General features: G+C 35.4%; 1 protein-coding gene across 2 annotated transcripts in view; it reads right to left on the bottom strand.

Moving 5' to 3' along the window:
• Nucleotides 1-382: 382 nt before the first annotated feature.
• The window catches only part of CWC22 (CWC22 spliceosome associated protein homolog), a 29122-nt gene continuing 7863 nt past the window's right edge, over nt 383-21641 (bottom strand). For both annotated transcript variants that reach the window (XM_071747206.1, XM_071747207.1), the window contains exons 11-20: nt 21553-21615; nt 21052-21147; nt 19747-19828; nt 18590-18650; nt 7159-7236; nt 5946-6098; nt 4881-5008; nt 3828-3929; nt 3536-3726; nt 383-1223 (exon numbers count right to left, since the gene is read on the bottom strand). In XM_071747206.1, coding sequence (XP_071603307.1) covers nt 637-1223; nt 3536-3726; nt 3828-3929; nt 4881-5008; nt 5946-6098; nt 7159-7236; nt 18590-18650; nt 19747-19828; nt 21052-21147; nt 21553-21615 — 1541 coding nt within the window. In that variant the 3' untranslated portion in view covers nt 383-636. The remainder of the gene's footprint in view (nt 1224-3535; nt 3727-3827; nt 3930-4880; nt 5009-5945; nt 6099-7158; nt 7237-18589; nt 18651-19746; nt 19829-21051; nt 21148-21552; nt 21616-21641) is intronic.

Genomic DNA, 21641 nt, shown 5'->3' with positions numbered 1-21641 from the left:
AATATTAAAAAACACTGTGAAAAGTAACAGAACAAGTTGACACACTTTCAAATGTGACATTTAAAACAGCAATATTGCTTTTCCAATTTTTAACGCGTGAAGGGAAAAAAAAAAAAAAAATCAACTGAAGCATTTCCTGAAAATTTTGGTCAAACTCACTTTCATGTTTGTGAAGTTGAGAGACACCGCCTGAAGCACTCATGCTGATGCTTGAAAATTTTTATAAAGCCTTCTCATGTAACATTCACATTGTAATTTGGAAACGTTACATTTCTCATCCTGGCCTCAATATCTATTAACAAGTAACAAAAGCAATGTTTGGGTTTTTTAGACTACAAAGTAACAATTACAAATACTTGAAACAAAGTGACAAAACAACCGATTTTTCCGAGATCTAAATGGTTTTATTCACAAAATAAACAGCTGCTTCTTTCCCAAGGGACAATTTAACAGAAAGGCTCAACGCTAGTTATAAAAAAGTGGTACTGAAAACTTGAAAAAGTTTGATAAAATTTACAAATGCAAACTATCACTTTGTACAAAATCTTTTCCTTTTAAAGAAAGTTCAGTAATAGACTTTAAAATACAGTTTTAACAGCTCAGAAATGCACATTAATTTCCAACTCTGGCCAGGTGTTATTTTCGTCTGTGTGGGGAGCTCTCCCTCCGCCTGTCCTCGTTCTTTCTGGACTCTCTGTACTGCTCAGAGTGCCGGCTGCTCTTCTCACGGTGCTTCTCTGAACCATTTCTGTATCTGTCTTCTTGTTCCTTCTCTCTCGGACTTGAGTGATTATGGGCCCTCTCCACAGATTTTGATCTTTCTCTTTTTCTACTGCGATGTCCATTATCTTTGCTCCAGTGTCTGTAATTTTCATCATCAGAAAAAGAAGCTCTTCTCTCTGCTTTCTTTGGTTTTAAGTTACTGTGTTTATTTTCTAGATCCTTATTTCTTTCATGGTTCCTATCCTTCCCACTATGGTAACCATCTCTGTCATTGGACTCATCTCTATGATGATATTTTGATACATCTTCTCTCCTGTGTGATTCTCTCACATTTCGGTGATTTCTTTCCGATTTGCTCTCAGTATCACTTCTGTCCTCTTGCTGCCTCCTTCTCATCTTCTTTTCAAGTGATTTCCTTCTCCTTTCTTGCTTTTTCCTAGATACTTTATCAGATTCTCTATTTTTCTTTTGCAATTTCCTTCTTTTGGCTTTAGAAACATCTGAAATTATAACAAATTATAGGAATAAGACTGCATTTTCATTTATTATGCTTAACTTGTTAAACTACATGGAAAGCTCTAGAGAGGTATTTTTTGTCAGAAAAACGAAGGTTTCAAAATAATGAGATACACTCTTGAGTCTCCATCAGCAGAGCTTCTGTCCCTTTGGTCATGCCTACAAACTGTGAAGTCACACATCAAAACACTCTGACAAACCTAACCTGTATTCTAAATACACACTGCTGCTCATCTCGGTGGAAGGGGCTTGATTCTTCCTGTTAGCTCATTAAAAGGAGCCTCTAGATTTCACTGAACATTCTTTATCAGTAATAGCCATTCAGAATGGCCAATACACCTTACTGTATGAACTATAGTACCACATCAGTCAATAATTTCTGAATTCCTTTTGAAAGTACCACAGCCAAAACCTGATTTAACAGGACATCACATATCTGAGTTCTCCAGCAGCCAGCAAGTCTCATGTCTGAGCTAAGCCTTCCTGGTATTCTGATAAAATGTGATGGAGGATCAATTCAGATAGATTTTAGCACACTAAGTTTTTTCCACTGTCTTCTGTGTTATTTTATATCCATCAGAATGCTGAAAAAGACCTGAGAAAGTAAATACAAAGGAACAAGCTGCTTTGATAACAGTCAAATTTTGTCCTCTGCTGTACCTGTTTTGTTTGGAATGAACTCTCCAGAGCAGTGCTGAGCTAAGCTAGCTGGTGAAGTTCCACACATTAACTGTCAGTAAGGCAGTGATCATTAATTTAGCTGTATGCTCAATTTCTAATCAGCAGTTTATCTATTTTCTCTTCTATATTGCACTGTTAAAACACTGAAACACTGCAGCACATTCCTCTGAAAAATGCCTTTCACCTCCAACAAGTTATTTTAAAAATTTGAAAAGCTGCAAACAAAGGAAGACTTGGAGTTATAACCACTAAAGGACCTCAGCCAGGTTTATTACTAAAGAATACAGTTATTTCCAGTGTTCTGACTACTGTATCTAAATATGCAAGAACAAGAAATGAAGCGAAGCCAGGCTCCAAAGATACAAAAATCCAAGCATGTTCTCACGTGGAGAAAGGTCATGCAGTAAAAGGAAAGACCTTAAACTTAAAAAAAAAAAAAAAAAAAAAAAAAAAAAAAAAAAAAAGGTTTATACTAGCAGACTGCAGATTCAGTTGGCTTGTCACTAAGGACTTCCCTCTCTGGTCCCTATCAAGCAGATCAGCAGAGCTGCAGCTGTCCATGCAGGAGCCATCTGGCTCTTTGCTGAACTAACACCTTCTCTGACCCCATTTGGCCGCACCCACCTCTAGTGCTTTGTCGTCATTAATGTGATGACAAACAAATTGGAGTTCGTACAGCGAGACTGCAGTGGAGAACAGAAATGCATTTCAAAAGCACAAGCAGTTCAGACTGCTTTTATTTTATTAATCAACATTTTCAGTTCAAAGGCATGTAATAAATCAAATTAACTTTGAATCAGCAAGCTTCTGAACTACAGAAAGTCATGCTGTTATCATCTGCTCACATTCTATACCATGGGGGAGATGAACACACTAATCCATACTTGCATGTACTTTATAGATTAAGCAGTATTTATGACACTTAATGTCAAAATGCAGGTTCTGCATCAGCAGTTTTGTATAAGATGGCAAACACTAATTATAATGTATACAATTACAAAACACTAAGCTGTCAACAAAAGCTAACTGAAGATTTCTCTACAGACAAAAACTGTCACTTTATCACCAAACTCTTCCAGAGGAAGGGGAACTAAAAAAGAAGACTCAGAAGGAGGAAAACAAAATTAAACATGTTACTAGAACTGAACAATGTAATTTGTCACATATTTACAGGGAATGACACAAGTAGTATAAAACTCACTCAATCAAGTCAAGCAAAAAAACGTTGTAGACATTCACATCTGTGATTCACCAGTAAGCATCCTACAGAGATATTAATAGGGAATGACTCTAATCCCTCCATCCTCCACTAAACTGAAGTGATAGTACTGTACTACAGGTAGCAGGCTGAGTAAAAAAGTAACCTGCAAAACAATATTCCTCAGGTACTTAAGTTTCTAAAAATGGAACTCAGATTTTTTAAGTTTTAAAATAAATTTCCTTGAATAATATTTAATAGTTTAGAACTTTTAAATTTAAAATACTTGTAAATTAAAAAAATATATTTTTTAATGCAGGGAAACTAACACTGTAGCTTTTCCTCAAAGTATACATAGAAATAGAAATAAATAGGTGTATAGTAAAAAAGAAAGATAAGTAAATAATGTGTAAGTACCTGAGTCACTGCTGCTGCCACTGCTAGATGAGGAGTCACTGCTGCTGGATGACTCTGAGCTACTACTGCTACTATCAGAATCAGAGGAAGAGTCGGTCTCTGAAGATGAAGAGGAATCTGATGACTCAACATCTTGTTTCTGTGTCATTATCATCTTTGGGGCATTTTTAAGATGCTCCCGTAATTCATCCCTAATTAACAAAAAAAGGATTTTAATTATCTTAATTATTTTTACTGGGGAGGGGAAGGGAGCAAAGGAAAGTATATATCAAATCAGAAAAGTTTTCCTCACGTTAGTCCTCCAAGGCCAATAGAAGTGAAGAAATTGATGGCAAAGCGAGTGTTTCTGGGGTTATCCCGAGGCAATAATCCCTCAAAGAAAGGCTGCAACGTTCTGAAGAAAACAAACATCCATATTTAACACCATGACAATTTAGCACTAATTCTCACTGACATTAACAAGCGTAGAGACTGTATGGACCTTTGTGTGACAGCAAGAGTTTTCTCTTCATAGATTTTTCAATACTTTCATTGTTTCTATCTGTGACCTATTTGATCAAAATGGGATTTAAAAACTTCTTTGGTGAAAGCAAACTTCTTCACTCACTGAAGAATTGCATACATACTCCCAGATTATGAAAACAGAAAGCCTGATTTTGTGAAGCCCTGAGGAGACTTGTGAAATTGCAGTAGCTCATGACAGTAAAGGATAATACTTGTTGACCAAAAAGTTCAAATATCTAGGAACTCAGGGCCCTTCTTGTGATTTCAGCATAACTATAATTTAAGTTTACATGAGCTAAAGCATCTACTAAATTCTTCATCATACCCAGAACAGCTTATCCCAATGTATAGGAAATAGCTCAAACAAATGAAACACTGAGAATGAAATGCATTAAATCACGCACAGGATTAAAAAAAATGTGTGTTCCATACTTCAGGAAAAGCAACTAAATCATTACTAGCAATTTTTCTAGGATATGTATGCTTTTTTCAAGTTTTGTCAGAAAAAACCCATAGTAACATTTATTACCTGGCTGTAAAACTGACAATATATAAAAAAGCACTTGCACTTGGAAAATTCTTATACAAGCTGAAATATCATTGGGAATAAATATGATACATCTTGCAAATGGACAGGCACATATTTGAACCCAAATGGATGGCAACACAGCCCTCAGGACTCTTGGCAATAACTAAATCTATACATGAAATTATTCTTGAAGTCCTGCAACTGCATAACTGCAGTTCAGTTGAACTTGGAAATAAAAGTTCTTATCTATATCTTTTTCATCTTTAACCTGTAATTAAATTCACATTTTGGAAAATAAAAATTTCAACTTACACATCTTTTAGTCTTGCATTTAGATTAGGAAGGCCCATATATTCACTGAGTTCCTGGAAGAATATTTTGACAAAAATTCTACTGGAAGATGTAGTAGTTTCTTCACTCAGTATTATACATTCAAGGACCTGAAAATATTTAGAAAAACATCTTAAACTGAAACATACGTTCTTTTATTTATCTTCAATCTTTCATCTTTCTGAAGTACTTAAAAACACTGGCATTTTGTTTTGTTTTTCTGTTAAGAATGTAACTCCTGTAATTCCTAGTCAAGATTTTCTCCCTCCAAAATTCCTCCCTACCACCTGGTAGCAGTTTCTGATCACATTTATGTTAATAACTCTTTATGGATTTCCTTTATCCAGGAAAGCTCATAAAAGAAAATCAGGGTGTGTGTGATTACAGATTGAGGACTTAATTTCTGAAGAGGTGAAATATTTGGACTGACTTGCATTTGCCTGAAGAATGACAATTAGACTAGGCTGTGAAACAATAATTAGCACTATGAAAAGAGAAGTTGCTCTGATATTTACTGCTTAAATTTTAATGTTATATTACTCTGAGAATGCAAGATTGCTCTTATTTATATAGCACTTCAATCACAGAATGGCAGTATTTTAAAATTTCTTATCTTTATATATTAAATGAAAACATTTATATCACTATTATTTATTTTTAAAATAAAGTGATTTATTTTAAATCACTATTACTTTAAAAGCTTTAGGCTTGGCTTTTAGAGACAGTTCTGCTGATTAAATGCTCCGAATTCTAAAAAAAAGTACGTTTTAAGCAACCAGTTCCAGCTGAGCTCTATAAAATAGCTGCTTAAATCTCTACTTAAGAATGGGTAAGGTAAGGTGATGATGTGCAGAAGGCAAAAAGAGGTCACGAAGGAAGTAGTTCAGTACTGTCTGAGAAGATAATTAAAATAATCCAGTTTGCTATGAATGCAAGTAGTACCAAATTGCAGAATAAATACTAAAACTAATGTATTATAGATTATTCCTACATACTGGAGATTAATTATTGAAAAATATATCTAGGTCAATAGTCTTTTTTACTTACACTCCAGGGAATTGAATCGGTGTACAGTAGATGAGCAAACATTTTGGCAACATTCCTCAGCTTGTTTGTTTCCAAACGGTGAATGGTATCATATTGTTCTTTGAAAATAGCTTCAAAGGATTCCATATATTCTTTTTTTAACATGCAGAAACGCTGAGACAACATTGTACAATTTAAACATTATTAAACAAAACATTACACATGCAAATAACCTACATATAAGTGAATAGTGCAAATATTTACTGCTACATTTTCCTTTTAAATAACCCTTGAAGGAGAAGAAAATACCTTCAAATTGATACATTTAATTGTTTTTAGCAGTTTGTCAGAATAAGAAACTCATCTGCATTGCAAAGTGTAATTATCAATGCTGAATTACATCAAATTATCCAGCAATTGGTTTTACTTCCACACATCCAGTATTTTCACCTGATGTAACCTCATCAAATGTTAATTTTTTTACATGATGTCTCTGAATGAGAGACTGCAGACAGAGGTAAGGCATTTTGGAATTAAACATGTAAAAGAACAAAATCAATGCTTACATTCTACTAAAGATGTAGTCCTGTTTAAGTGCTTTGTAACTGACTGTCAGTAGAAGTATTTTCTCAGATACCAGATTAAAAATGCAAATGGAAAAACCCTACTCCCTTTAAACCATAACTTGCTCCCTCGAGAAGACACATTTTATCTCAACTAGTCAGATCTGCCAATATCATAAACATAAAATATACCAGCAACTAAATTAGCAACTAGTTATACAAAAGCCAGCTGTTCTCTGAAAAACAAACAAAAAACCCCACCCACAACTCTGAGACAGTAAGAATTCAGTCTTGCACTCTACATAAAACCTACTAAGCAGCTTTGGATAAAGTGGTAAAAGAGAACAGTCTCCCAGTAACTGGTAATACATTCACCACTTTTAGCATCATCCCTCTGCCATTGACTTTATGTTCTACCATAATGAGAGAACAGGGAAGAAGAAAAAACAACACTATAAATGAGTTTCTGTTCTGTTCTGTATTCATGGCGCTTCTTACAAGCAAAACATTAAAGCAATCAATTAATATAACCAATCTACTAATATAACCATTTTTAGAATGATAGAGACAATTAGTTTTATTAATCCATTAAAACTTAAGTTTGATACACAAAAAACATGAGTAAACCCAATTATCTACCATAAATTGTAAAATCTAAAAAAAGAACTCACCCCTGCCAGTAACCCAAAGAATTTCTCATATGTTCGTTGCTGAGCACAGCAGTCAAGTATCATATTGCAGAGTTCTTTCTGATTTAAGAAAAAAAATAAATATTTGTCTAGGTAAATTCTCTGTAGCAGCAAACCCCCCATCATTACTAAGCACCAAACTATTAAAGAAAACTTTGCATGGATACAAGTTTTGGAAAAAGAGCATTTACATAAAACTTCACTGGCAACACCAGTAGTTCTCTGGACTCATGTTTCAATTTCCTCTTATATCTGGGGCAAAAACATTAACATTAGCCATTCATATTCCTTCTTCTACTCAACCTAAAATTTCTGAACTAAACACAAACCAAGAAAGGTCAAGACTAACACACAAGCCAACTTACATGAAGTGGAAAAAAGAGCTACAAGATTAAAAGGCTGTTGATTTTTTTGTTTTGTTTTGTTTTTAATGGCACAAATCCCCATATTTATAGGAAACTGAAGATTCTTCAGAGCTTCCAAAAGTTAAAATGGCTTACAGACAACCCACTTGAAAACTGAAATAGATCGTGCACGCTTAGCAGCGTATTTCTAAATCAACAATATCTGTAGATATGGGTATATAACCCTATCTTGAATTATTCAGCCATAATCTTCCCAACAAGCTCTGCTTACAATAAACAGCCAGAAGGCAGTGTTTCACTACAACTGCTTCACCAGAAAGGCCTGAAGGTAACATCCAGAAAGAGTAAAATCAGCTCTGCAAGGCCAATATGCCTGGATTTTGTAACCAAGAGAGTGAGAGGAACTTTACTAAAGAAGTAGTTTTACACTCAAGTTCTGAATCATTAAGAAAGCATCTCTCCTTCTTGGCTAGGAAGAAGCAGAGGAAGCCTAGGTAGATTAGGTACCCTCCTAAAACTTATGTGCATCACCCATCACCAACACCATGACTTCCATTTTTTCCCACCTCCACAGTGGCCATGAACATTAAGCACAGTGGAAGTCCCACTGAAGATGCTCTCCTTCAACTGATACCAACAACCCAGAACAGTCAGCCCCCCTCTCTTTGGAATTCAGGCTGTCTGGCTCCTTCCCTCCTTGTTCCTCAATACAATCACAACCTCAGTGGATCACCCTCTGGAAACTATCTCCCTCCTAGTCTTTCACACCAAACCAAGAACCAGAGTGAAACACCCATGGGTGGGATCTGCTTTGTCTCTAACATCTCAGCCCTTCATGGGCTGAGAGCAGTGATCTAAGCATGGAAACACACACAGCTTTAAAAACAAACTTATTCCTCTGACCTATTATGTAAGTTGCAGATTATAATAGTGCTATGAGCTGGTTTAAGGCACATTTTGAAACATTAACACAAGTGAAGCAAAAAACATTTTTATATAAAGCAAGAGCAATGAAATAAACAGCACTTAAATAGGATTGCTGTTTCCCCTCCCATAAATATTTTTTTATTATTCTTTTTTTATAATAGCAACACTGTAGAATAAACCAGTTTATGACACTCCCAAATAGGTTTCTGGCTGTCAGTCATGTATTTGTCACCATTAGTTTAATTTATCTTTAAATGAATAATAACAGACCCAATAAAATACTGGATAATTTCATACACTTTGTCCTCTTTTAACACTGGTTTCCTGCACCACGTAACAGATTTCATCCTTCCCCCCACCTGTGCAATCCTTCCAAGCATGTATTCAGAAAAGAAGCATTTTGTACATCACAAAAACTCCCTCCATGTCCCTCCCCAAAAAATGAGGCAAGAATGTATCAAACAAACTTAGTTATGTTTTTAAGGGCATTCCTGGGTTAGTGTGATGAATTAAAATGCGTACTAATGTCTTACATTATTGTTTTACTGTAATGATGCAGTTAATAAATTTTTAAACAATAAAAGGGTAAAGTGCTGATGCCACTGCTAATAATGTCAGCAGGACTTGAAAAACTTTTCTTCCTCATCTTAAATGCAATTACAATACTGGTATCCCCTGTGGTTTATAGTAATTAAATATTTTAACATTTTAATTAAATATTACAATTATTTCTAGGAGAGTATTTGAATAACCACATGCATGAAAATGGATTTGCCCACAAAGACACTCTTGCTAGTGTTATCAGAATAATTTGAGGTTAAGTCTAGAGTCTTTTAGATTAAAAATGAACAAACTTTAAAAGCATTTAATTAGTTTTTGAGAGATCTGACAAGTTCACATGGCAATTCTAGCTTTCTTTATAGCATTAAAGTTTAGTTAACTCATTTCTGTACACTCAATGATAACAATTCTGGTGATATTTATGGCAAGAAGAGTTTTTCAATTCCTTTATGCAATAAAGGAATAATTACGAAATAAATTTGTTTCCCAATTTTACAGGCAATTTACATACATTTTTGGTTCAGCAGCTTTCATACAATGCACCAGTGACTATTCAGTTTAGTTAAGAAAGTCTGTTTAGCTATTCAATCATGAAGTAAAATGCTTTGAAAAAATCTGACATCCCATACAGATAGTGAATGATCTTTTGCAAAGATCTTTAATTCATTATTGTACCATGGAAAAAAATGGTACTTCCCAAAACTACTACGACAGGAGAAATATATCACATTTCTTACAGTTCTCCCTAAACATTCCCCTAGTAGGTCATGTCCAAATAGGTAATGGTTTAGATGGACTGTGGATCAATCTAACATGGAAGGTATCACCATACATTTAAAAACGCTGAATGGTAGACCAGGAAAAGACAGAAAAATCAGACTTTTTTTTACCCCCAGCTTTTACCCTTTTAAAAAGCAAGCACATCCTGGCCACTTTCTCAGCTTCACTGAAGATAAAATAGCTAAAGCATCTCAGCTTTCTCACTCCCTTCTGATCCTACGATCATCGAGGTTGGAAAAGACCTCTAAAATCATCAAGTCCAGCTCTCCACCCTACAACCCCTAGGCACTAAACTATCCACATAGCACTTCATCTACTCGCCTTCTGAACACCTCCAGGGATGGTGCCTCCACCACCTCCCTGGGCAGCCTGTTCCAATGCTTAACCGCTCTTAATGTGAAGAAATTTTTTCTAATATTCAACCTGAACCTCCCCTGGCAGAGCTTGACCCCCTTACCTCCCATCCTATCACTGATCACCAGGGAAAAGAGGCCAACATCTGTTTTACCACAACCTCCTCTCAGGCAGTTGCAGACAACAATGAGGTTTCCCCTCAGCCTCCTCTTCCAAGCAAAACAGCCCCAGTTCTCTCAGCCTGTCCTTGTAAGACCTGTTCTCCAGACCCCTCATCAGCCTAGCTGCCCTTCTCTGCACCCTCTCCAGCACCTCAATGCTGGAGGACACCTCAATGTCCTCCTTAAACTGCTATGGTCATGGTTTCCTTGTCACAGTAAAGTTTTTCCCATTTCTTATTCCCTTTTATTTATTTTTTTGCTATTTCTTTTAAAATTTGCATTTCACTGCAATTTTGGAGCTCCCCACAGACTGCCTCCAAGAGGCAGTGTCCTTCTCCTTCCCTAGCTGGAAGTGATGCAATTTCCACCTCCCTCCCTTGCCAGAGCCACAGCTCTGTTCCATCATTGCATACAGAAGCTGAGACAGCTGAGAGACATCCTGACCACGTAACCTGATGTAGCTTCCTAAAATACAAAATTAGCAATGCTAGCACTTGGTTTCTACAATCATACAAGGAACTACAGGAACTAGTATAGAATACAGATTGGTTTAAATCAATATGAAATTGTAATAATGTGAAATCAGTGTCTTGCATTCTACAATTTGCACTGCTTTTACAGATGCAACGTTCTTCCTTTTACCTCTTAGAGCTGAAGTGTATTTTACCTCTGCTTACTCCATTAAAACTTTTCTCTACTGCTGCATATTTTAATGTGTGTAACTGTCACGTGCTTTTTTTTCCCAGCATCTCTCCTCTTTCTTTTCTCTTATTCAAATTACAACTCAGAGCCAAGGCTGGCAAAGCCATGGAAGGTGCTTCAGTAGCAGGTGGCCCCCTGGCAAAATACATGCAGTCCTTGTGGCAGCTGCAACACTGTCTACAGGTCTGTCCTATGTTTGGAAACCTAATGGTCTTTCTGAACTTTTACTGCTCCTTTATTTACCAAATTTTACCACAGCCTATTTTATGTTTAGAGCAACATATGCTCAAAGCTGGATACTGTTATCAAAAATCTTGCACAAATCAGACTTACAATATTTTACACAGAAATTATTAACTGGATATAATGATAGCTACATTTTTATTCATGCTGTTAGAATTCTGCAACATGCACCAGAGAGTCTGGTGAAATAATACATTAAAGCCTCCCAGTATCTGCTTCCCTTCCACCTGAAGGGTACACATGGGAAACCTAAAATTAGGTGATGTCACTGAAGTAATCTGAGCAATTCCATTTCCTTAGGTTAAACACATGCATATATGGTTGGAAGATCAAAGCTTAGTCAGAATTAGAGCTACCATCTGTTATGCATAGCACACAAATATAGGATAATTCTGCATGTCTTCTATACCTTCATTTTGCAGACAAGAATACAGACCACAAAACACAGAGAAAAGGCAATGAGCTTCCCACTTATATAATGAGTGTGGCTATTTTCACCTCATTAGTATCTTTAATGTCACAAAGATACGGAATTTTAGAAAACTTTATTTTATACATATTGGAGATATTTTATATAAATACCACCTGCCGCATTTTATAAAGCACACGCAACCTATTTTCCAATAAATCAGTTAAGCTTTAAGCACTCAAGACAGCTGAAAATGAGTCTTAGATGCTTTATATCAAAATCAAATTTCCAGTGGGAGTGCAAATCCACACCAACCTGAAGACTATTGATAACATCAATAATTCCTTTTTTTTGTCAACACCTTTTGGAGACTCCCAAGGAACAGACCTGAGATTCCTAATCAACTAGTGATTTACACATTTCTGGAATCAAATATATTATTGCAGTTTTAAAGATATAATGTGCATGCCATATAAGCTAACCTGTGTATCTTATGTACCAAACAAACAAGCTGTAAACTGATGGACAGCCAAAAGTATATCCAGGATCATACAGGTCATCCAGAGATATTATTTATCATACTAAAAATATGGAAAAATAATACCTTCAGCTGGGCTGATGCTCAGATGAGCAGTTTAAGAAAAAAATCATTCTGATTTTAAGGGAACTTGCAGATGTAAGCTGAGGTATTCGAAGTTAATTACTTAAGTACAGTTAAATTTAATGAAAAATTTGAACAAAATGCTATGATAATCCAGGCTAAAATAGTACATAGTTCAGCAAATTATGTCATTAGACTTATACTTCCAGACATTTACAAAAACTGAAGAAGGAGGGAAATAAAGATGTTTATTAACAGAAGTCCAGTTAAACATACTTTTAACCTCCATGTCAGAGTTACTGCTATGTACTTTTTTTTTAGTTGATAAATTATGAAAATTCAGATTGATTCAACATCTCAAGCCCACAAAAAGTCCTGCTTCAAAAGACAGGAAATCTGCTTGAGGATAACCACCTTTTATAGGGAGTAAGTAGCAAGTCTGTGAGATAATCATGGTGCAGTTGCCAAACTTAGCAGTTGCAATGTCCTACAGTAACAAAGGAAAGCGATGAATCTAAGAAATCATCAACTTGATCAGAACACAATTATCAGCTTTAGAACATCATTCTCTGTACCAGTCCCCTGGGCTAGGTTCACACTGAATGTCAAGTCAAAATAAGTACTTCTGTTACGTTCAAGACTTGATGCATAAATAGCACAGGAGAGATACTGACACCTCCACTCCTCAAACTAGGACTGTTTTGAGCAAGTGTGACACCATCCTGTAAAAATGTAAATGTGTCAAATGCATGCATCCTTTAAGAAGGCTGTGCCCACAGAAAGTTTTCCAAGTTAAAAATAATATCCTGTGATCCACTACTTTTATCTGGGATAACTGCTCTGAGGGTCAGATATTCTTACAGAAGAGGCTCTAATTTCACAAAGTTCCAAGCACTCCTGTAAGCAAGTTTAGTTCTTGTCACAATGAAAAAACAGGGAAAAAAAACCACTAAAAGCCCATCTGTTCAGGAACATTTCAAAGAGCAAGAACAATGTGTGACTGGTTCTTTTCTTGGCTGGCTGTCCCCACCCCTTATGGGAGACTGGGCAAGGTAAGACACCTCCCTTTCTGCTCTCAGCTTGCATGATGCTAGAACCCCCTAAAATTTAGTATTCTATAGGCAGTAGCATCTTAAATAAAAATAATAATTTTTAAAAAGAACTATTTTGCTCATAGGTTTTCCTAAAGAAGGAGCAATTTCCTAGCTAAGTAGCTGTCATTCCTAACTAGATTTGTATTACTGTGAGGATCCTTCAACTCAAAAAAAAACCCAGAAGCTGAAGTGTACTCCTCCAAGAACAGAGCCAACAAAAATCTGTTGAGAAAAAGCATAAAGTAAAAAGCCTATTTCTGACATTTTAGTCTAGCTTGTTTGCCTTCTACATAGGTCATAAGCCAGAACAACTGGTGATATCGTAACTACATTTTACATTTATTTGATTTTCCTCTTTGGTAGTGCACAGGACTCATGCAGCTTTAGCACAGATAATAACAGTGCTTTAAAAATTATATATATATATTATGCCCTGCCAAGACTGAATATATGCCCAAAGAAGCAACTGTAAGGCTTGTTGAGAACAGCTTCTCACAGGTAAAAAAAAATATTTCAATACACTTCTCAACTTTTGATCTGCAGGCTTCAACTGAATGTAAACAATACCAATAAAAGCACACCTTCTCCTATTACATTTATGGTGAAAAAGAAGAATTTCAGCTATTTGAATTTCCTTTTACATTACATTTCCTTTCCAGAAACACATGACAATTCAATTCTGATTATTTGAGTTAAAACATATAAAAATAAGAAAACCACAATAAAACCCTATGTTAAATCTTAAGAATCCGCATAGAAGAGTTTGAGGGAACTACAGAGTCCCAGTGCACAGGAGATGCACACAGTTGTCCTCATATGAATCACAGTGACCACATTCACTGATATGAAATGAAGTAAACACTGGCACGTGAGGTTGGCAACAGTCCACTTGGAACCTGCTCCTCAAGTGGATGGGATGGGATGGCTCAGCACAAGAGGTTAAGAAGTAAAAATTTTGAAAGTTTGCATACCTGGATACAAATTCAGACACAAAGTGTGTGTGTGGGAGAAACAGAAGCAGGAAGACAACACTACCATTTAGTATCTTTGTAAGAAACTAATAGGAAAAAAACCCAAAATTAACTTGAACAGGCTTTTAGTAGTAGATTCAGAAAATAAAAGTCAGAAGATAACTGAGAAAAATTACAAGGCTGGGGGTTTTTTGTTTTTTTTAAAGAAACATAGTGGTAGAACAAGAACAAGAAAGGATCCAAAGCATTATGCATGGGGGATCCTAAAAATTTTAATATGGAAGACAGCGTGAAAAAGCATGAGGAAGAAAATTTGTGGCAAGAAGTTTCGAAATGGCTTCTCTCCATTTATATTAAACAGGCAATGTAAAACTACAGAGGGGTAACACTTTTGCACCCTTAAGGTAACTATGAAATGCCAAGAGAGGATACAGACAGAAGAAACCTGAAAGGTTACAAAAACAAGAGAAACAAGAAAGCAAATGGCTCACATCTATCAGAGATCAACAAAATAAAGAAAAAAGTTAAATATTTTATAAGATTTGATTTTCAAATGACTAATGAATAAGACGACAACGTTGAAAATGCTGGAGTCATCTGAAAAACGATTAAAAAGAGTGAGAAACAGATCAACTGTAATCAGGAGGACAGTTCAAAGACAAGGTCCAGGTACAAGTACAGGTACAGAATCACAGAACAAAAATAAATGCAAAAAACAGTCAAGGAAAAAAGAAAAACTGGAAAGCTAGAAACAAAACCTGAGCTCATTAAAATAGAAAACTGTGTAAAGGAAAGTTGTTCTCTAGAGAAAGAAAAATAGTACACTGTATGCAGGTAAACTTTTCACACCAAAAAAAAGCATGTGGAAAAAAAATAAAGGCTAAAGCCTAAAAATTAATGGCATGTAAATCATAGAGGAAATGGAAGATGGATGTTTCTGCTTAACAGAATCATTCACTTCTGAAAAAGCAGCACTTCAGCTCAAGGCAAAATGAAAAATTACTTCATCTCAAGTCAGAACACAACAACATTAAGCCAGTAAATTAAAAAAAAAAAAAAAAAAAAAAAAGAAAGACCCCTAACCTGCCTGCCAACATTCCTCTCAGCAGCCAGTACTAAACTGCAATGCCAAAAAGCAGTATTAGGTTGCTCTGCTCCTTAGATGAACCACTTGAACCTTAATCCTCTTACTGTGAGTCAAAGCTGTTCGACAGATCCATTACTGGTATTAAGCATACAAACACTTGGGTTGCACAGCAGTTAATGTGACATGGTAATCTGATAATTCAACCACTGATAAAAAATGCTAAATATATTCCTGAACTGAGCCCTGCTAAATCATGCCAAAAATCTCCGTAGATAAAGATTGAGAAAAGTTAATCTGCAAAAAAAAGTCATTATAGCTACAGTAGACTCAAAACTGTCTAAAATCTGATTAAGATTTCAGGTTGTATTTACGTGACAATTCACTACTCAATACCTGTGGAGAAGTCTTAATGAGAGAATTAAAGCAAGCTGATGTTATTAAAGCCTTTCAGAAAGAAAACATGAAGTTACTGTAAAGTTACATTTACTTTGAACCAAGATCTTGCAATGAGAATTTTAAGCTTCATCAGATTTTTTAAGGAACAGAAAATGAACTAAATGATACTTCAGTCAAACACTCTAGTACATGCTTCTCATCATAACAGCCACTCTCAGTAGGAGCTGGCACAGAGCATGATCTCTTATCTACAGGGTCATCACTGTAAGAAACAACCATTATCACCTCTCCTACACCATCTAAATTGCAGCTTCCAATCACATAAATTAACTTTGAAGATTCATGTAAGAGTTCAGCAAACATTTCAGGAATTTCATAAGACTACTTAAAGCTTTGAATCATAAGGTGCAAAGAAATTATAAATAAAGACATATCATCCTGCAATATAGCTTGCTAAAGCTTTCAATAAAGTAGATGAAAAAAAGTACTTTGACTAAAAAAATAATCTCTTGATTTGTTTTGATAATGAAGGCAGCAGAAAACAATCCACTGAAGGCTTTAATCAGAAAATATTAATGTGAAAGAACAAAAGATGATTTTCCTTGTTTAGAAACTGGCAGAAATTTTCTGCTGAATGTATTCAGTTTTTTATCCACATGGACAGACTTCAGCCCTGTAAATCCTTGAATAATTTTATTGTCTGTTTGTTCTTTCTGCTCTTCCACCGATCAGGAAACCTTGTCTTGCTTTTCAGCCCCATAATCACACCTTAGGAGCTGTAAGTCTAATACAATGAGCAAAATAAAGTTCTCACACCTTTGATTAAGGTGAGGGGAAAAGTAATTATATTTATTAGTGAAAAAAGAAGCCAGCACAAAGATACCTCTCATGTTGCAAGATGATGAAGCTTTACAGCGGTTTTGAACATTGAATTGTCATAATTCTGAGAACTAGTGCAGAATCATAGGTTCATACTAATTTGTATGTATTTAGATTCTTTAGATAGATACACCCTTGTGTGCACACACACAAAATGCCAAAAATAACACTTCTGCATTTCTTTTAAAACCATTAAATTCATATCAATTACAGCTGAATCATAACTGCATCACCTCAGTATTTTTTTTAATAGGGTGGTGTGCTAATCAAAAGAAACTAAGTACCACAAACTGCAATATTCACTGCATAAATTCCTCTTAATCTAAATGTAATAGTTTTCAAAGAATGCTATAATTTTTAATATTAAAACCTGTGATGCTTAGTGAAGTTTACACACTTCTCCAAAGCATAAAGCATTGTTCAATAAGGTGTTCAGGCAACAGTGATATTGTTTAGAAATTCGGCTAGGCAGCTGGTGGGATATCACAATTCATCTCCTCCAATTACTTATTATCTAAAGAGACAGTGGCTATAGTGCTGCTGGTCACAAAGCTACAGTGCTCTAACTTTCTTAGCATGATATTTAATTGATACAAAACAGTTCCATATATGTTGAATTTATCCATACTTTCTTAAACCTCAGAATGGCAGGAAAAAACCAAACATGTCTGCACCTTTACTGTTGCATACAGTAAGATTCATCATCATTCAATTTTTAAATTCTGATTGGTAGGGGAAATACGAGTTTTCTAAAACCTGAGGCAGAAATAAAGCCCTCCACAGAACTATGTAATATGAAAAATATTCTGAGTAGAAGTTACCTAACAAAATGAATTTTATCTCTGTTGTATGATCTAGCAGGTATATTCCAGATTGTTTTCTCTTCTTTAAGATGAACTGATTTGCTGGAAAACAGGCCTTTTTTTCCTCTTAAGAATTCCTCAGGTTATGCTTCACCAAGAATCATAATGTTGTGCATGGTTAGTATTGCATTTCACGCACAGAATTAAAGAATTAAATACAAAAATACACAACAAAAAAAAATGACAACAAGCATTTCAATTCTTAGTAACAAGGCAGTAAAAGAACTCAAAAAATAGGCAAACTGACTTCTGATCTCTAGATAATTCACAGCTCTCTCAAGTCCAGCTCTTAGGAGGGTAGATTACAGCTGACTGAAAACCTGTATATATAATTAGATGGGTATTTACATTCTACCAGCATCTAGTGTAAATACCAGCTGAAGGGCAGTTTCCTTGCTTGAAAACATACAGATTGCATAGATGTTATACACTAAAGACAAAACAGATTTTGTCTGATCTCCAAGACTATAACAAAGCAATTATACTTACAAACTGCTTTAATTCAATACACTATTATTCAAAGAGGACAATGAAAGCAACAAAATAACACATTCCTTTTAGTACTCTGCTAAATTTCAAGACCCATCGATAAAGGCCACAGCTGCCTGCAAATACGAACTTCAACTAGCATTTTTTTCAGAGGTTTAGTTGTGAGAATGGCTGCTGTATTACAGTATTTTTGTCACAGGATAAGTGTTTCAACAGCCCAGAAAACAAACCTTTTCAAGCAGGCTACGACAAAACATTTGAACTGCTTGACAGAAAGGAATAATTGCCTTGGACAAATATCTTTATGAAATACACATCAGCCTGTTTCCTCTAAGGGTTGTAAGACTCATTTTGAGGAATGAGAGCTATAAGGAATCATTTTTATTCATCTACTTACTACACAAACTAGGTCCCAGGACAATATTAAGGACTGTTTAGCAGGTTTAGGAATTTGTTCATTTTTGCAGATACTGTAATAGTTCTGTTTCTTAATAATGTTTGTAACAAAAAATGGTAAGAAGCAAGGCTTACGGTCTGGCTTTCAGGAAAGTCCATTTTCAACAATTTGTGAGCACATTCTTCAAAGTCTAAGCTGCAATAAAAGAAAAAACACTTCTTATTATCTGTAGAATGCACACTATGCTCAAAACATTTCAGAATTGTATGGATTGTTGGTGCCGAAACTTCACCTGTTTTATGAAAAACATTCAGAAAGCTATTTCTTTTGTTTGGGTTTGGGGTTTTTTTTGTGTTTTTTAATAAGTATTTTGCATTTCATGAGTTTATGTCTGAAAATTAAGCCAAAATCATTACATTTGCAGACAATCTGAAAACAAGATCGTGGCATCATTATTATTATTACATCATCTTACAAAACTGAATGAAACATAAACGTGAGCTCATTTTGCACATCCTGAAGAACAATGAAGAACTGTACCTAAGCTCCAAAAGCAGCGTAAACCACACTCTCCTCTTTGCACTCCTGATTTTGCATACTGAAAGCCTTTAGCTACCAGTAAGCACCTCATGAACAAACTTAAGTATGGCAAGAAGGCATTGAAAGGTTAACTCTGAGAAGTATATAAGCTTTTCATACGTACATCTCAGTTGTGTATTAATTCATATATCTAATCATCAAATACCACAACTACATTATCTCACTCCTCAGGCAGATTCAGATCTACAGAATACTGTGGGCCATGCCTACTTTTAATGATGGAATTGAGTGGCATGCACCAGGTCAATCTCTCCTTTCATCTGGGCAACACACCATCTGCAACACCATGTTTTGATTATTTGTGCAATGTACTGTAAGGGGATTTCATTCTCAAGATAAATACAAAAAAAAAATGTACATTTCAGGACTGTTATCAGTGTACTTATTTTTCAACTCATGCAGATGATAACAGCCCTACAGAGTATCACACTGCAGAACTCCTTGCTCTCAGAAGTGAAGATATTCTATAATCTGGAGGCTCTTGAGTTTTTAATTGGAGTTCCCTTAGAATGACCATTTGTCAACAGGTTGCTCTATATGATTAGGTCAGGCTCCACACAGAACACTTCCCTCCTTTTGTTTGTTTGTTTGTTTTTGGTTTAAATTGCATACTGAAGAATCTTAAAAGAACTCCAGTTCCCCCATTTCAAAAGAATTACACTCCCAGGTGTACAAACTCTATTATATTTACCTTGACTGAATAGCAAGATAAATTGTGCGACGGAAGGAGACCAGGTTAATTTCTGTTTTGTCATGGACAGTAACTTTCTGACCTGGGAAAGAAAGATGTAGTTTTGTAAAAAGCAAAATATTAACAAAGACATAGGTAATCTCTTAAAACAGCTCTATTTACTAAGTCTGTAGTACGCTATGTGGGTTTTTTTCCCAGAAATATTAAGGACTGTTTAGCAGGTTTAGGAATTTGTTCATTTTTACAGAGAAGGAAAAGACAAATTGCTATTTGCCTCATCTGTAACTAATACATAAATATTCAGGGATAAAGTTTAGGGATATACTTCCTTTTTAAGGCCTTTCACGTGACTTAGCCACTCCAGTCGTTGCATTTAACACATTTTTTCTATACTATTGGGAAGTTATTTTCTAAATAATTTAACTATACAATGCTATGTGTAGCCTCCTTGATTTTAACAGGAAGTTATTTGCTTATTTCAGGTGTAGGGTCTATGGTACAGCATTCTGCTCTGTCCTGGAGCAAATGTAGAAGAAGCAGTTCCAAACCACAACCATTCGGACAACACCTTCACTTTTAAGGTATTTGCTATTCCTTCATTCTTTTAAAATTTAGTAATAGCACAGTCAACGAAAACTTATGTGAATTCTCATATTTTTCATGAGTCTGGAAGCTCTGCTCTTCTGTGAGCTACTCCAGCAAACTGGCGAATCCATTCCTGGTGTTCTACAAGAACAGGACTTGTCTGGCTTTTCAATTTTTTCACAGTCTGCACAAACATTTCAATTGGGCTTATCAATCTGTTTTTTTAACTGGGAATCAAATACATTATTTGAAAATGTGTAAACACTGACTGCTTCCACTAACGATCAAGAAAGGGGGCCAAAATGAACTAACAAGTGAGATGAAGAGGATGTAAATACAGTTCTGATTTTGAAAGTGACTTAAATCTATGCTAGAGCACTAGGAAGTGTCCAGAAAGGTTCTATTTACTAGGTTTTAAGGAAGCATTTTCATATTACTTTTAATGTCTCATGTCTGCAATGCTTTTCTCACATGAAACTGATATGGTCAAGAACAATCAGGCAAAGCTGGTTTTCATTTTCTGTGCTGAATGCTTCCTTTTAGACCATTACTTCTATGCTACTTGCTAGTAAACACTTAGATCTGAGAATATTTTAAGATGATAATGGTCCTTAACTTTGAAAATTCCTAGTTTTGCAAATGGGGAACCAGTTAGGCTTTTCTTTCCTGTTCATCTACAGCCAGTCAATCACCAGGGTAAGGAGTCAGGCATACACTCACCATCTTCATCCTCCTCTTCATCTTCTTCTTCATCTTCTTCACTACTTCCAGCCTCTTGATCTGCTTCAGATTCACTGTCACCTTCATCAAGAATTTCTGGAGAAGAGTATCCCAGATTAAAGGCATATAAACTACAGTAGCTTCATTACCAAAACAATCTGATCCAACCCCTAACAGTGAATGAGTGCCTCTAGTGGAAAATGTGGCAGACACTATAGCAGGTACACATCACAAACAAATCAAAATGCAGCTGGAGAAACAGTACAGCAGGGGTATAGTAGAGAGGTCTATAATGAACTGAAAGACAGCTATCTGAGATAAAAAGGACACAAATATCACCCACAGTTACATCATAAAGGTTGGTAGCAATAGTGGGATAAGTAAACACCTCACAAGTGAGTAATTTTATAATTATTATACATATAGAAAATGTGTGTGTATATATACATTTATATCTATATTAATATATAGATATTAAGATATATTAATACACCCCCCTACCTTTCTTCAGCATTTTGTATTTCTCTTCATTTTCCAAAAAGTTAGGATCCATCTTGAAAACATCTTTAGAAAAAAAGGATAATCTTTAT

This window comes from Heliangelus exortis, chromosome 6 (assembly GCF_036169615.1).
Source record: "Heliangelus exortis chromosome 6, bHelExo1.hap1, whole genome shotgun sequence".
Taxonomy (NCBI): domain Eukaryota; kingdom Metazoa; phylum Chordata; class Aves; order Apodiformes; family Trochilidae; genus Heliangelus; species Heliangelus exortis.
This window is presented reverse-complemented; position numbering and strand designations above follow the sequence as displayed.